The sequence below is a fragment of the Mustela nigripes genome, chromosome 4, assembly GCF_022355385.1.
Source record: "Mustela nigripes isolate SB6536 chromosome 4, MUSNIG.SB6536, whole genome shotgun sequence".
Taxonomy (NCBI): Eukaryota; Metazoa; Chordata; class Mammalia; order Carnivora; family Mustelidae; genus Mustela; species Mustela nigripes.
Genome location: NC_081560.1, coordinates 168,462,402 through 168,479,301, shown reverse-complemented (window position 1 = coordinate 168,479,301; position 16,900 = coordinate 168,462,402). Strand labels below are relative to the sequence as shown.

At 39.8% G+C, this 16,900-nt stretch overlaps 1 protein-coding gene across 2 annotated transcripts in view; it reads right to left on the bottom strand.

Moving 5' to 3' along the window:
- Nucleotides 1-16,900, bottom strand: part of SORCS3 (sortilin related VPS10 domain containing receptor 3) — a 586,552-nt gene that overhangs the window by 70,145 nt on the left and 499,507 nt on the right. For both annotated transcript variants that reach the window (XM_059398521.1, XM_059398522.1), the window contains one exon: nucleotides 8,838-8,945. In XM_059398521.1, coding sequence (XP_059254504.1) covers nucleotides 8,838-8,945 — 108 coding nt within the window. The remainder of the gene's footprint in view (nucleotides 1-8,837; nucleotides 8,946-16,900) is intronic.

The following is a 16,900-nucleotide window of genomic DNA, read 5'->3' as shown; positions in this document are numbered from 1 at the left end:
TTCATTTTTTTTTTTTTTTTTAACCTCAGCATCTTCAGGATGTGCATAATTTTCTAGGCAAAATGTTCTCTCTCTTTCTCCCTTCACTATGGCTATTAGTTCTGCTGGTAGAACAATGGATCAGAGATTTATGCCAATTAGAACTGCATTTATCCAAGGAGTCAACAAGGCATTTGGCCTAGACAATTTGCCATAAGCATCTCTAACCTTCTTACTACTCACTCTCCCATCTGCAGGCCAGGCATGGTCTACTGTTCCATGTTTGCTCATAATTCTCCCTCTCTCCTGCCTCACTGCAGAGCCACAAAGCCTCTTCTAGCTATTTTATCTTCAATCCCTTCTTTGATATCCAATGACAACTACAATTTGTCTCATACCTTCCAATCTCATTGTTCTCCATGTCTAGCACATGTTCATCATATCTTTTCAAACAGGTTGTGTTTGAATGAGTCTGCTGTGACTTGGTGTCAAGCACAGTGGCCATCCCTCCATACTTCGTGAATAACGTCCTGCCACTCTAGCCCCACACACCATGCCCCTTTACTGAACAAACACTGGTGAACTCTAGTATCTTTCCTCCAACTTCAGCTCTGAGCCTGATGTTTGAAATTCACATTCCTTGCTCTCAATCTGCCTCTTCCTGAATGTGTGAGCTGAGCACTGAATTTCTCAGAGCCTCAATTTCTCAGAGCACACCTGCCCAGTGATAACAATCTGTTGTATCTGGTGGGGTTGTTGGGAGAAATCTATGCAATTAAATTTGGGAAAGTGCTCAGATACCTGGCACAAAAGTAGGTGTCGGGCAGACACAGGTTGGTAAGAAGATACTTCTTACTCTTGGCAAGAAGTGTCCACTTTCTTCCAGGGAGGCAGGAATTCCCTCTTGGTTTCACTGGTTTTATTTTTGTTTGTTTTTTTGTTTTTTCCACTCTGAGAGGCTGCCAGGTGGTCCCTGGCTCCTGTAAAAGATCAGCTAAATCACAGCCAATGAGTTCAAATATTTCATACCAACAAAGGATTTCAAATGTAGTTTTGAGGATGCAGGAAAGCAGTGTTTCCCATCTGATTCCACATCTAAGCCACAGCAAAAAGAGTTTTCTTTAAAGGACTATTTTGGGGGCAAATAATACACCGAAGATGCTGGAATGCCCCAGCAGCACAGGATCTCAGCAACTAGAGAGCCACTGCCTGAGATGGCCATAGGCCCTCTGGCTTGTCAATCATCCAGCCCTATTCTCAGCCTGAAGTAATATGAATGGTCACATTTCACAATGAATTAGGCTAGACTAGATGGTTCCTGTCAAGGTTACCAAGGAAATGTTGAAATAATAACATTTGAAAAGACAGTGGAGAAAAGAGCAATGAAAGTAAGCAAATCTCATGCCTGCAAGCCGGGGACCGTCTCTCTCACACAAATTCCCCTGTCGAACTAGTGTTGGAAGGTACTGTGCTGCCCAAGCACTGGTCTCCAGGTGAAGTGGAAGCCGGTGGACTCTTGTGAAAGGTGGAGGAAATCAGGGATCACTCCCAGGAGGGTCCCCATTCTCCAGCTGTCCTGTTGCACCCATGCACCATTCCACCCCCTGCATCACCATCCTCCGTAGACTGCATACACAAGACTCTGACTCTGACCCAACCCCTACATCCTCATAACTTGCAACTACTGGATTCTGATCATAGTACTTTAGAGTCCAGGGAGATCTCTACAATCACAACAGTGGTAAGATTACTGGGGACCGGGCACCTGGGTGGCTCAGTTGGTTAAGTGTTTGCCTTCAGCTCAGGTCATGATCCCAGAGTCCTGGTATTAAGTCCCACGTTGGGCTCCTGGCTCACCAGGGAGTTTGCCTCTCCTTTTGCCCCTCCTCCCACTCATTCTCTCTCTCTCTCTAATTTTCTCTCTCAAATAAATACAATTTTTAAAAAAAGATTATTGGGGACCATAACATGTGCTTGTTAATTCATTCATTTACTCATTCAATACATGTATGCCATTAAATCCTTAGTGCAAGCATAAAGCTGATAAACATATGGCACCCACAGGACAAAATACACAAAGATCCTCCCTCATAAAGTTTAAAAGTCATGTATGTGTTTACTCACATACACATGTATGTCTGTCTCTGTCTTGAGGGCAGTTGAAGGTGAAGGAGGAAGTTACAAAAATGCCATTTTCATTAATATTTATTGTTGAAAGCATTGTGAAGGTAAACTACTGAGGGGTAAGACAGGATATAGGAAGGGGGTCCCCAGTGTGATCTAATGGGATAAAGAAGGTACACTAGAAGAGCTGACCCTTAAGCTGTTACCTGAAAGATACCTAGAAGTTTGGTTGTTCAAGTGTGGAGTGCAAGCAACTTCCAGGCAGATACACACACACACACAAATCTTGGGGCAGGAAGGCGCGAATGGATCAGAGAAAGGCAATCAGAGTGTGGGGCCAGAAGTGAGGTCCCGGTCATGTGGTCAGTGTAGATATCTCTAGGCCATTCAGTGAGTTTGGATTTTATCATAAAGGCAATGGAGAGCCTTCCATGGGTTTTTGAGAAGAGGAGGGCATTACCACATTTTTAATTTCAAGAACATCACTTTGGATAAGACCAAATCCCTAAACATAACTTAAGAACCCTCCCAGTATCAATCCCTTGACACCTAGCCATGTGCTCTTCCATGGCTCATTGTTTTGTTTCTGTTCTTTGTCTTCAAATCAGTAATTCTTTCAACAAATAATTACTGATTTCCTACAGTGTGGTAATTCCCCTTTCAGGAGTAGTACTAAAGTCAAAGTCCTCAACAAAATGATGAAAAATTTCTGCTTTCTTTGAGCTTACATTCTATTACCCATTATTGGCTTTTCAGGTAAACTGCTATTGAAATTTCAAGACCAACTCAACTGACACTCTTTTGTGTATGTGAACTCTTCACTTCCTTTACTCATATCCCAGTTATACAACTAGGGTTCTTTGATGGTTGGTATATCTCCCTCCCCCAACACATTGGCCCAAGTGATCCCTGTAGGTAAAAAGAATGGTATTTACCTCTTTAATTCTCTCTAACAGAGTCTGAAAGATATTAGAATCTTCTTACACAATTTTCAATAATGAACTGTGTATCATTCAGAGCTCTCCAGAGAAACAGAACCAATAAGATATGTATATAGAATTGACCCTTGAATAATGCAGGGATTAGGGGCATCAAGATTCTGCATGGCTAAAAATCTGTGTATTACTTTTGACTCCCCCAAAACTTAACTATTAGTATGTCTACTGTTGACTGGAAGTCTTACCGATAACATGAGGTCAATGAACACATATTATGTATGTTATATGTATTATAGACCGTATTCTTATGATAAAGTCAGCTAGAGAAAAAAGATCATAAGAAAGTGAAAATATATTTGTAGTACTGTACCATATCTATTGAAAAAAAAAATCCATGTGTAACTAGACCCATGCAGGTCAAACCTGTATTGTTAAAAGGTCAAGTGTGTGTGTGTGTGTGTGTACATAAATATATATAGATAGAAAAAAGAATTTACTATAAGCAACTGGCTTACACAGTTATGAAGGCTGACAAGTCCCAAGATCTATGGGGTGAGTCTGCAACCTAGAAACCCAGGAGAGCTGATAAGAGTAGTTCCAGGCTTGAAACCCAGGAAGAATGGATTTTTTTTTTTAGTTGGAATTAAATGCCAGAAAAAGCCATCTCCTAGTTCAAAGGCAGCCAGGCAGTCAGAATTCTTTCTTGCTCAGGGAAAGGTCAGGCTTTTTGTTCTATTCATACTTGTAACTGATGGGATAAGACCCATCCATATTAGGGAGGGCAATCTGCTTTAGGAGGTCTACTGATTTAAATGTTAGTCTTATCCAAAAACACGCTCACAGAAACATGAAGAATAATGTTTGACCAAATATCTAGGTACCCTGTAGCCCTGTCAAGAGGACATATAAAATGAACTATTCTAAACTGATAAATATTTAAATCCTCCAAATGAAGGTAACGAGATAAGCCAATCAAACCTTAGTGAGAATGAGCAAGTCTTTCTTCCTCCCTGACCATAGCTGAGCTAGAGAGTCAGGGTTAGCCATGAGGAGAAAAATACAGAGTCAAATAGCCTACATCATGAGCGAGTTTTTGATTAAATGGCCAAGAGTAAGCATACTTGTCCCCAAATGGGCCCCTTGCCCTCATAGTGCTTAGGGGATATAGCAAGTTTTTTGAACTCCTACTTCAATCCATGTCATTGTCATTCCACGAGGTAAAAGCTCTGCTTGGCCCTATTGGGTCACCTCGTTTTAAAGTCATTTTCAAATCTAAGGCAGAGACAGAAATCGCCTCATGACAGTCTTTCCAGGGCTCATACTTGTGGTTGTCTGAAGAGCCCTGACAACATCTGGATCATTTTCATACTGGAGACACTTGGATTTAATAAAAAGTTGAAAACAGGCAGCCTGAATTGCTTATACTTGGTTGGACAACTGCATCCAAACTCATCTTAATTTCATGAGAAGACAAGTACCTGTCTGTCCCAAATTCTATGTAAGACAGTTATGCTCTACCCTCGCACCTTTTCTACTTGCTAGCATTTAAAGTATCTTGATGAAGAAGGTAGAGGGGGCAGAAGCTTTTCCTGCTCTTGTGGAGTCGTAGTGGGGAGGAAAGGAAAATAGGAGTGTTATCTCGTCTTTTCAGTAAATGGTTTGGCCCTGAGGTCAATCTCCCTCGTATCCATGTGACCAGCTAAACTCCATCTGAAGCTGAGAAAAAAATTATTACAATTTAAGATTAGATGAACACAGAATTTAAACTGTACCCTTAGACTTGCTAGGGAATGCCCGGTCATGTAGAGGTTGGTGTACATGGGATATTATTCAAAGTAATGCCCAAGAGAAGCATGCAATGAGTTTAAAGAGGTTCCATCCAAGAAGATGCAGGATAAGTCTTATTACAGGAGGAGGAGAAAGCTTAAAAAAAAAAAAAAAAAAAGGAGGGACCAGTATGTGTCTTTCACACAAAATCAAGGAATACCTTACTTTAGAACCATATATATCTCTTCACTACCCAAGTACTGGGCATTCTAGGACCATGTCAGGTTTGACTGTGATGAGCAGCCACATCTGGTTTAAAAAATTCAGGCCAACTATACAACCTTCTTGAATGTGTGTACCTTTTGCCTTATGGAATTTAGAATTCAATACTTTAACTCTTTGATGGCAGTATCAGGAAGTCCTAGAAAAGAGGAAGGTTTTCTTTTCATAGCTAGTGACCAAACAAAGGACAGGAAATAATTTGCCAAAGTTAGCTCCTGTCAGAGATCCTCCTGAACAAAGATGGTGGTATTCCCAGTAGTTCATATGCATCCCAGAATTTTTAAGAAAACATCTTAATCTCCTGGCAGAGTATTCTAGGTAAAATAACAGAGTCATTTGTATTTACATTTATTTAATGCACAAGCACACAAACTTTACGAAGACAGGAATTTCTGATTTGTCCTTCTAGAACAGTCTCTACCATATAGGTAACAATTTTTTAAGGTTTATTATTATTATTCTTTTACAGTATAACCTTACAAAGATCTTGCCAGGACCCTAAATCCTTGGGCTTTCTCTTTCACTGTATCTCTGTTACCTATCTCTGTATATACATACATGTATGTGTGTGTGTGTGCATCAGTATACACATACACTTGCATATATATACTTATGATACAGATATATCTATATATTTACCAAATCGCTTCTATTTTAGAAATAATATTTATACTACAATACTTGCTTTAAACATCCAGAACTTAGGCTACACATTATTGCTGGGTATCTGCCCAATGATGAAACTTTAGGCTCTAAGCATCAGTAATAATATGCTGTATCTTAAATACTGTGTATGCTTATATGGCTACACTTGCATACAGTATTGTTAACTCTTAATAAAGTGATTTCTCAGCCTAACAATAAGAGTCTGTTTGTTCAGAAACTTTAACTAGAAATGAGTTGGTGAGACAATTCTATAGAGGGTGTATTTTAAGAAAATGGGAAGAAAGTACTGGACAAAACTCAAAAAACAGCCTTACATCCTGAGCAGCAAATTCTATGGGACATCCTTGCTCACATTTTACAACAGAACTGCCCAGAGAAGTCTTCCCCTAACACAGGTGCACATCTACAGATATCAGTTACTAATGCAATATACCCCTTGGGAGGATCAGAGCAGCTTTTCCTAGGAAAGATATCCTATCTTTCCATTTTCAACTACAGAGCTCTGGGACCCAACCCAGTACCTAAAACATAGCAGATGCTCAAAAATGAGTGTTAAGTCTGTAAAAGACACGTTCACCACCCTTGGAGTTCAAGGAAAATATTTCCCTGGCAATTTAGAAAATTCAGAGAGAATTAAAGAAGAGAATTTAAAATCACTCTTTCTTGCAGCTGTCCTAAATGTTTTAAAGGCATTCTGTGTAACCATTCAGGTTTTCTATTATAAACCCTTTTTGTAATAATGAGGGCACTGGGAATCCTGGACTTTTTCTCTAGACAAGTCCTATAGATATGAGATCCTTGCAGGCTTCTGCTAAGCTTGCTAAAAAGGAGATTTTTAGGATTTCAACATTTTAAAAAGAAGCAGAAGGATTGATTCAATCTTAGAAATGAAGATCCATCATGGCTAGCTACCAGACAGGTAAGTCATAGCTACTGGATTGCACAGAATCTGAGCTCGGGTGCCCGAAACGGGGGGTGAGATTTTTGTCCCTTTGTTCTTCCCAATTTGTGCACCAGTTTTCAACACAGCTGAGTATTTTCTGTTACTTGGAAAGCCCAGAGGACTGGCCAGTCAACACTCTGGGTGTCAGAATGGACCTAAAGAGGTGGGACATGGCAAAGAAGTCAATTTGGGGTCCAGACTATGACACTTGGCCAAAACTGCACAGCTGCAGTTGTCACAGACTTTTTTAAACTGATACTCTCAGGAAAAGAAAGTACCAAACTAGCCATTTGCCCTGTATTGGCCTCCTCCTCAAAGCCCATAAGTCTCATTCAGGAAAAGACTCATTCAAACTATAAAGACATTCATGAACGCAAAGCTTCCCAAAGAATAGCAGGATTCCCTAGGGGAAGAAGACTACACTCTTCCCTCAAACCAGCAGAGAAGTGTTCTGTGGGCCCCTCTGTGTCAACCCCACAACATGGCAGGTTTCCTTAATCTTGCCAAGTGACTCCCTTCAGTCCGCTCAATGAAGATGAAGGTGTACAATGTTCTAGTAACTTCAAAGTGCAGGAGGCGATGGTGGTACTGGCTGGTGGAGGGCTACTGTGACCATCCCCCCATATTCCCCTCATTATCCATGTGCACACAAACACACATAGGTGATTAGCTCTTTAGGAATTAGAGTTAGACAGACTTCTTTTCCTTCTTTTTATATCTGTTTTTTATATCTTTTTTTTTCAAGATTATTTTTAACTTTTTAATTGAACAACTTTATAACATTTATAACATTTCTTTTTTTTATTATTTCTTTTCAGTGTAGCAGTATTCATTGTTTTTGCACCACACCCAGTGCTCCATGCAATACGTGTCTTCCCTAATACCCACCACCTTGTTCCCCCAACCTCCCACCCCCCGCCCCTTCAAGACCCTCAAGTTGTTTCTCAGAGTCCATAGTCTCTCATGGTTCACCTCCCCTTCCAATTTCCCTCAACTCCCTTTTCCTCTCCATCTCCCCACTACTGGGTATTTACCCCAAAGATACAGATGTAGTGAAAAGAAAGGCCATCTGTACCCCAGTGTTTATAGCAGCAATGGCCACGGTCACCAAACTATGGAAAGAACCAAGATGCCCTTCAATGGACGAGTGGATAAAGAAGATGTGGTCCACATACACTATGGAGTATTATGCCTCCATCAGAAAGGATGAATATCCAACTTTTGTAGCAACATGGACAGGACTGGAAGAGATTACACTGAGTGAAATAAGTCAAGCAGATAGAGTCAATTATCATATGGTTTCACTTATTTGTGGAGCATAACAAATAACATGGAGGACATAGGGAGATGGAGTTAGGCTTTTAAAAATTGGTACCAAATCATTAAATTTTTCTTTAATATTCAGAAAGCACTCTGAGGATTTTTATAACTTAAAGATCATCTATTCTCAGTGTAAAGGAACAGAGAAAAATACAGAATGACAACTCTGTGTGTGTGTGTGTGTGTGTATATGTGTGTCACAGACTCCAGGAGTTTCCCTTAAAATATCCCCTTATTCCAGTATGTTGGCTGTTTTATTTGCTATACCTGTCCCCGTCCCTTGACCCCTACTGGACCATTCTGGAAAGAAACAGGTCATGTCTAAAGACTGAAGCTTTCTGTTTGCTTGGATTTGGGATACATGGAAATTTGCTAGAATATCCTAAAGGGGCACCTGGGTGGCTCAGTGGGTTAAAGCCTCTGCCTTTGGCTCAGGTCAGAATCCCAGGGTCCTGGGATCGAGCCCCGCATTGGGGTCTCTGCTTAGGAGGGAGCCTGCTTCTTCTTCTCTCTCTGCCTGCCTCTCTGCCTACTTGTGATCTCTGTCTGTCAAATAAATAAATAAAATCTTAAAAAAAAAAAGAAAAGAACATCCTAAATACTGTTAGAAGCAACTGGTCACTTAAGAGCCTAGCTTTTTAGATGTTGTCAGTAGCTTTCTGAGTTGGTGAGTATAAGAACATATATTTCCACTTTACAGATGAGGAAACGAGGGACCAGATTGGAATGTTTTGGGGTTCCCCAGGAAAACCTGTGGCCTCAGCGGAGAAAGAACCCATGTCTCAGGCTCCTATCAGCACAGCAGAATAAGTACTCACGTCATGATTTGGGTCTCCACTCCCGCCTCCACCAGAGCCCCGTCAACAAAGAGAGGAACCGAAGTGAAGCCATACTTGTCCCAGGAGTGGCCCTCGTCAAAACTCACCCTGGGTTAGAAACAAATACAAGGAAGAGACAGCTGAAAATCAAACCACACTCCTTTGCAACCATTTTTCAGGTTATTAAAGTCTCCTCTGCTTCTCACTTTCTGGCAGTCTAAATTATCAATAGGTACTCACCTTTAACATCTCCCCACATTATTATGAGAGTTGATCAAAACTACATTTCCTGGCCCAGTCTGAGACAGCACCAGAGATGCAGAAATATTTCAACATATTAGAATCAAAAACAACAAAAACCAACCCAAACATGAGGGCTGAGTGGATAGTGTCACGTTTCAAGTACTCAGAATAGAACCCGAGGTTCAATTTAAAGCACAATCAATTCAGTCCTTGGAGTTTCTGACACAGATAAATTGAGTAGTGCAGGGTGTACCCTAAGGGAGGGGAGGTGTGTGTCTTTCAGATCAAACTAAAAAAAAAAAAAAAAAAAAAAAAAAAAAATTTCCTATTTATTCAGAATGAAGGCTAGGATCATTTTCCCTCCCCAGTGCCACTTTCAGGAGCTTTTAGAGATGAGTGCTGAGTGTCTAAGATGAACCAGGCAATGCTGTGCTAACTTTTGTCCAACAGCAAGAAAAGGTCCAGTCCTTTGTGGTTGTAACACCTGAAACTCTTTAAAGGGAAGTGTTACCAGTGGAGGAGACTGGGGCAATTTTGAGTGCAGGCTTTTTTCCCTTTGTTGATATTATCAAGTACCTGAACCTCCTTCTTCCCCAAGGCAGCTTTGCTTGCTTCAGTCGCTGCGATCCTTCTTGGCTAAATTAAATCTTCATTCTTCCCTGACTCCATAACTCAGGATTCTCTGAGTTCAACTGTAGGAACTCTGTATGCTTCTCCCCTTAATAATGCTGAATGATGACTTCTTAATGGACTTTAAATCCACCCATTCGAAAGTATAATCTTGGGAGTTCACTGGTCATATATGTCTGCTTTTTCGAATGACTCCTTAAAACCACCGATACATCTTTATTATAATGTTTCTTACCTGATATTTAATAAATAAATGTCTGATTTTTCCAGTAAACTTTGAGTTGAGGTCAAAGGTCATACTATTTATTTTTGCATTCCTAGTACCTAGTAGAAAAATGGGAACGTCCTTGGCACTATATAAATGTTAAATGAATAAATAAACAAAAGAAAGAATGATTTACCACACTCTTCCAATCCACCCATTTTTTTTGAAGCATGCTTTCGCTTTCTATCTTATACTTTCTCAATATGTTTTTTTTTTTTTTAATTTGTGGCATACCTAAGTCTATATTCACCAAAAAAAGAAAGCAGACAGTCGGACATTAAGGTTTTATGAGTTCACAAATTATCAGTGTCTGTCGTAACTTTTTAAAAGTGATTTCATTGACTTACTTTTGACATGAAAAAATTGTATGCATTTACAGTGTACAACTTAATATTTTGATATATGTATATATTGTGAAAAGATCGCCACAATCAAACTGGTTTGATCAAACAGGGGTGGCAGGGTAGGGGCAGGAGGGAGAAATGAAGACAAGTTGGTCAAAGGGTTCAAAGTTTCTGTTATGCAAGAGGAACGAATTCCAGGTATCTAATGTACAACATGATGACAGTTAACAATACTGTCTTAACTTCTTAAAGAATTTGGTCATTTCAGACTTTTTTTTTTATAGGCTGAAGCTTACATGACCATCAAGCTGACGCAGAGAATGTTGGGCAGATCTGAATGGCTTTTCTTAAAAATGAGTTTCTTATAGTAAAAGGGAAAACAAAAGCATGACTGGGAATGGACTTTACCTTTCTTTCCATGGACGTGCTTGGTTCCTAAAATAATTATAGTTGTTTTTTTTTTTTAGTATGCTGTGGCCACTGAATAGTTAACTATGAGAGAAGCCTAGGAGACAAGAAATCATTTGTTTAGTTTTCTGTGTGGGTCACTTAGGATAAACTAGTTACTGTATTGATAGGAAGAAGCCAAAGTGAGTTGAAGGCCTCTGTCCTTTCTTCTCAGAGTAAATAGCAGTGGGTACTAGGAGCATCCCAGGGCAGGAGAAGCCTTCATGCCACTGCCATTGAGAATGAGGCAGAAGATAGTCATTGTTACTTTGTACAATGAAAAGACAAAATACCACAGAATAGACAAGGAGCGACCATCACAACCTTCTAGCTCTGAGATGGAGGTGCCAAGAAAAAGCCAAGGCCAAGTTAGAAAGAAAAAGTGGAAGATAAGGTCTGTTGTATGAACTGAATTCATATGGAAGGAGAAGCAGCATGGGTTAGATAGATAGAAGAATAAGATGAGAAGAAAAACTAAGAAATGCCAAACCCCAGGTGGGAAAGCTAGCATACACAGTAACTGAAGCCCAATGTCTGTTATAACCCATGCTTAGAGGCATAAGCAAGGGGACAGCCCTACAGAGCCAGGGCGAGAATGGATCCCATGGTTTTCTCTTACGGTCAACCAACCACTTGGAAGCTCAGGACTGTGTCATGCAGGTGATTTTATGAGATCAGTAATTTCTAACTCTTGAATATTTGAGTTGAGGTAATTATTAAAAACAAAACAAAACTCTCTAAACAAACTCCACAAAATATGACATGAGAAAATTTAATCTCTTAGATATCAGAAATTTGGGTCTGCACGACCTGCCATTTGTGAGAGCTAGTCTTCTCTGATTGCTGGAAGTTTTCTTTAATGCTCTGAAGTAACTATAGTGAATGGTATCCCCAAGGGATGCACCTTCTTTCCCCCATCTCAGTGTAGTAGCTCCTTGAGGGCAGTAGCTCCTTGAGGGCAGAGACAAAGGAATTGGGAATTCTTTATTAAGTCCATAGGTGAAGGTGAAATTGGTTTGCCACTACTCAGAGAGACAGATGTAAAGTTCCAATGGATCTCTGAATAGTGGCAAGACAAGACTATAAAATCAAAATAAAATAAGTTTCCTTTGTCAAATATTTGTTGATGCCTATGTGCCTGGTCTGGCAGTGGCCTCTGTTCAAAGGATCTAGTGGTGAACAGGAAAGGGCAGGCTCTAGCTCAAGTGGAACTTACATTCTAACTTGAGGAGACAAATAACATTCAGACAAATGGATTAAAAAATATGAGTTGTGGGAAGGCTGGGTGGCTCAGTTGGTTAAGCATCGGCCTTCGGCTCAGGTCATGATCCTAGGGCCTGGGATTGAGTCCCACATTGGGCTCCTTGCTCAGCTGGGAGTCTAATTCTCTCTCTGCTTGCCGCTCACCCTGCTTTGTGCTCTCTCTCTCTGAAAAATAAACAAAATCTTAAAAAAGAAGAAAATGAAAAGAAGGGCCATCTGTACCCCAATGTTTATAGCAGCAATGGCCACGGTCGCCAAACTATGGAAAGAACCAAGATGCCCTTCAATGGATGAATGGATAAGGAAAATGTGGTCCATATACACGATGGAGTATTATGCCTCCCTCAGAAAGGATGAATACCCAACTTTTGTAGCAACATGGATGGAACTCGAAGAGATTATGCTGAGTGAAATAAGTCAAGCAGAGAGAGTCAATTATCATATGGTTTCACTTATTTGTGGAGCATAACAAAAAGCATGGAGGACATGGGGAGTTAGAGAGGAGAAGGGAGTTGGGGGAAATTGGAAGCGGAGGTAAATCATGAGAGACTATGGACTCTGAAAAACTATCTGAGGGTTTAGAAGGGGCGGGGGGGTGGGAGGTTGGGGTACCAGGTGGTGGGTATTAGAGAGGGCACAGATTGCATGGAGCACTGGGTGTGGTGAAAAAATAATGAATACTGTTATGCTGAAAATAAATAAATTAATTTAAAAAAAAACAAAAAAAAGAAGAAAATACTTATTTAAAAAATATGAGAAATAGAAAATATGAGCTATAAATACACATCATGAGACAATTAAAACAGAGTGATGTGATAGTGATAGAGAGTGACTACTTTGTATTGAAAATTCAAGAGAGTCATCTTTTAAGAGGTGACATTTAAACTGAGATCAGGGGGTACCTGGGCAGCTCAGTCAGTTAAGCATTTGCCTTTGGCTCAGGTCATGATCCCAGGATCTTTCAACTGAGTCCCACATCAGGCTCCCTGCTCAGCAGGGAGTCTGCTTCTCCTTTCCCTCTGCTGCTCCCCTACTTCTGCTCTCTCACTCACATGCTTTCTCTCAAATAAATAAAATATTCTAATAAATAATGAAATACACTGAGATCTGAAGGATAATAAGGAACAATCTATGCAAAGACGCAGGTGAGAGCCATCCCAGAGGGAAGATGGGAAGGAAGAAAGGAGGCTGCTGTGTGGGAAGGGCAGAGAGACGGTCAGTGGCGGTAGATCAGTGGGAAAGTAGATTAGTGGAAAGAAATGGAGTCCGAAAATTAGGCTGGGCAGAATATGAGGGACCTTATTTCCCGCTGAAATGAAAGAGGTATGTTTTGATTTAAACTTTAAAACACAATTTTCATTTCTTTATGGGGAATAGATTCTCAAGATTCAAAGTGAATACAAGGAGATGAACTGGGGGAGAGTAACAATTGTAAAAGACCATGTGAGAATGGGGTCTGGGCAAAGGTTACAGTAGTCTAAAAAGAAAGAGATGGAAAGGATATTTTTATAAGTGAAGTCAATAGAATTTGGTAATAAAATGTACACTGGTTTTGTTTGAGCAAAAGTAAGAAATCATGGACAACACAGATTTTCAGGATGAAGCAGTTGAGATGGAGAAATGGGAAGAACAGGAGAAGCAAAGCTTTTTTCTTGTTTTTATTGGTCCACTTCAAGGTTTAGATGTTTTTTGGACTCACATGTTGTGACACACTGTCAAGAAGAACTTTAGATGGAGGGATCCAAATTTCTGGGAAGTAATCAAAGTTGGGAATAAAGATTTCGAAGTTGCTCATAAGGTAGGACCAACTTAAAGCAGAACGTTTAACTAGAAAGAAAAAAAAAGCCCCACATCCAGAGAAGAGAAATGAGTAACTAATGGTAAGTTCAAGCTGAAAACAACTGGGGTCACTGTCAATCATTAAGTTATTTTTCTAAAAATGACACTATTGTGAGAGGTAATCAAGCCACTGTAAATCTAGTATGTGTTCACAGATAGATAACATGCATAATAGAAGAAATTATCCTTCTACTAAATCCTAAATACTACGTTTAGTTACAATCATTGTAGAGAAACTGACAAACAATGTGATTAAAGGTAAAAAAACAGGTTGTTCTAGAAATGGGTTATATGAATTGAAGAGAGCTTAGGGAAAGGAAGAACAGAGCTGAATTAATTACCATTGCCTTTTAATTCTCTTTAGTAAGAAAAATGTAGTTAAACATATAAAAAAAACCTATTTTTTAACAAGTGAAAAGGGGAAATGTCTGTGAAAGAAATCAGTCATTGGATGCATAAAGATATTAATGAAAAATACAGATAAAATAAAGGAGAAAATATTTCCATTCTCACAACTGTTCTAAAAAGAACAAATATTTGTGCACAAGAATTTAAGCTTCCAAGTTTTTGTCCTGTTCACTTTTACAACTCAGCCCTTAAGCTGATGCTGGATAGATAATTTATGCTCAGTGTGTTAGGAATGAACGCATAAATGCATAAAACCGATCTTGAGTTGCATATATGATCATTTTCCAAAACTCAGAAGATTAGACAAAGAGATCTCTTGATGTCCCTTCCAGCTCTAAAAATCATGTGAAATGCTGGATCAGACTTACTCAGCATAGCTCTGGGTAGCAGAACAGATACTAATGGACATTAATTATAAGTAGATTCACTATTGCTCAGCATAAAAACAATCTTTCTAACAGCTACAGCCATTATATGAGATGGGAACTCTGTCTTGGGTATATGCGAGTTGTTCAGCCCTGCGCCATTGTGGTGAAGGAGGGTGATCCTCTGGGTGTCACGGAAGTATCTGCTATGCTAGGTGTGAAGCCAAACTACACACTCTCTAAGACCCTTTCTTATTCCAAGCATCTATGACTTTATGACATTGACATCAAATCCACTAAAAGGAACAGAATCTTCCAAGAATAACCAAGTCCTCCCAGAAGTCTCTAGCACAGAAATAGAGTTATAGTGGTCACGGGGAATCAGTATTCCTCCCTTTGGTTAGTTGCATCACTTGGTCTTATTTGATCAGAGACCTGGAACTTCTTTTTAGAGACCTGGAAGTTCTTCAGAACAGCACATGCACTTTCCCTTTTCAGAGGCATGTATTGGTTATGACTACTGTTTACATGAGAATGTGCCTTTGGACAAGATACCAATGCTCACCACCAGTTATAGAAAACCAAAGGAACACAAAGGGCCCGGTGATATTTCATTTCCTGTTTCCAAGAACATCTTACTGAAAGGAGACACTAACAGCTTGTCAAGGCTAAGTAAGTGGTAGGACCCCCGTCTACCTGCCAATTAGTAACTCTGTCTATTGTGAGTCTTCATTAGAGCACTGCATTCCATAGGGTTCTATTATTCATTTCACCCTAATGCATTCATGGTCTAAAGATAACACTGGATGGAGGCTTACCTGAAACAGCACTTAGGCTCTAATCTCTATGCATCGAAATGTACACGGTCACAAATAGATGGGCTCATTTGTATGCTGTTTTGTCTTCACGTGTATCTAGCTACCTATCATTTCAATTTATGGGAAACAGCATGCCTTATTAGTCTAGCTAACATTTCCTCAGCTTTTCAATTATGACTCCTCTTTTCTCTGAAAGGCAATGTAGCTATTATTTAAATTTGAGAACCACTATACCCTTGTGTAAGAGTGGGTAGGCTGGTGTGGGTTTTTTTTCTATGCAAATATATATATACATCTATGTTAAATATAATGTCAGTTTGAGGCCTACCCAGAAAATAACAATGAACTGATAACTTTTCTCTCACTTAAAATGAGCTACTTGTTTACGTTGAAGGTTGTGACTTAATTAGAAGTCACTGGTGATGAAGAAACTGCTTGAGGGGTGCCTGGGTGGCTCAGTGGGTTAAGCCGCTGCCTTCAGCTCAGGTCATGATCTCAGGGTCCTGGGATCGAGTCCCCCATCGGGCTCTCTGCTCAGCAGGGAGCCTGCTTCCTTCTCTCTCTCTCTCTCTGCCTGCCTCTCAGTGTACTTGTAATTTCTCTCTGTCAAATAAATAAATAAAATCTTTAAAAAAAAAAAAAAAAAGAAACTGCTTGAGTTTCACAAGCTTGCAATTTATATGCATGAGACAAAAATCAGTCCTGAATCTCATAAGGAACACTGGTGATAATGGTATGGTCAAATCCTTCCAAAACACACACTTAGCCTTTGAAAGAGAAGTGCAAAGGAGAATTTTTGAATGGGTTATTTGTGTTCCAACACACAGCTTCGAGAGCTGGCTTTATCCATTGCAGAGATTATTTCAGAGAATGGCATTCACAGGTAGGCAAGTAAGCAGAAACCATGGGTAGTGGTTAAGTTCAAGGGAACATTTGTAGCATTTATGACAAATGGCAGTGCTGACATCCATTAAATGGAGAAAATTCTATCTCAAAAGCTTAGTGTGAAAAATCACGTTTAATACTTTGTAAGTTGGAGTAGGCAAACACAGGGAGGGAGGTGTTAACATTATCGTAAGAGGAAGTTGAATGGGAATGTAGCTATTTTTTCTGAGCTTTACCAACATCTTCTACGAACAAAAAAGATTTCATGGAGCAAGGTTTTGTATTACTGACTTAGAGAGGCACAATTTTATCCTACTTAGATATCCCTGAGAGAAATTTAAACAATTCTCACAGCTTGAATGGTTACCCTCCAGAAATTCCCAGACAAATGTTCCTTTTGGAAGTGATCAGGTCTTGGGTGAGAAACTACTACAGAACAGACTGAATGGTCAGGTGTAAGGATGGAAGATGAACCAAAACCAAAACTCTCTAGTCCCTCTGTTCCATGCCAGATATACTTGCTTTTCCTATCCCCAGAAGGAAATAACACCACCAA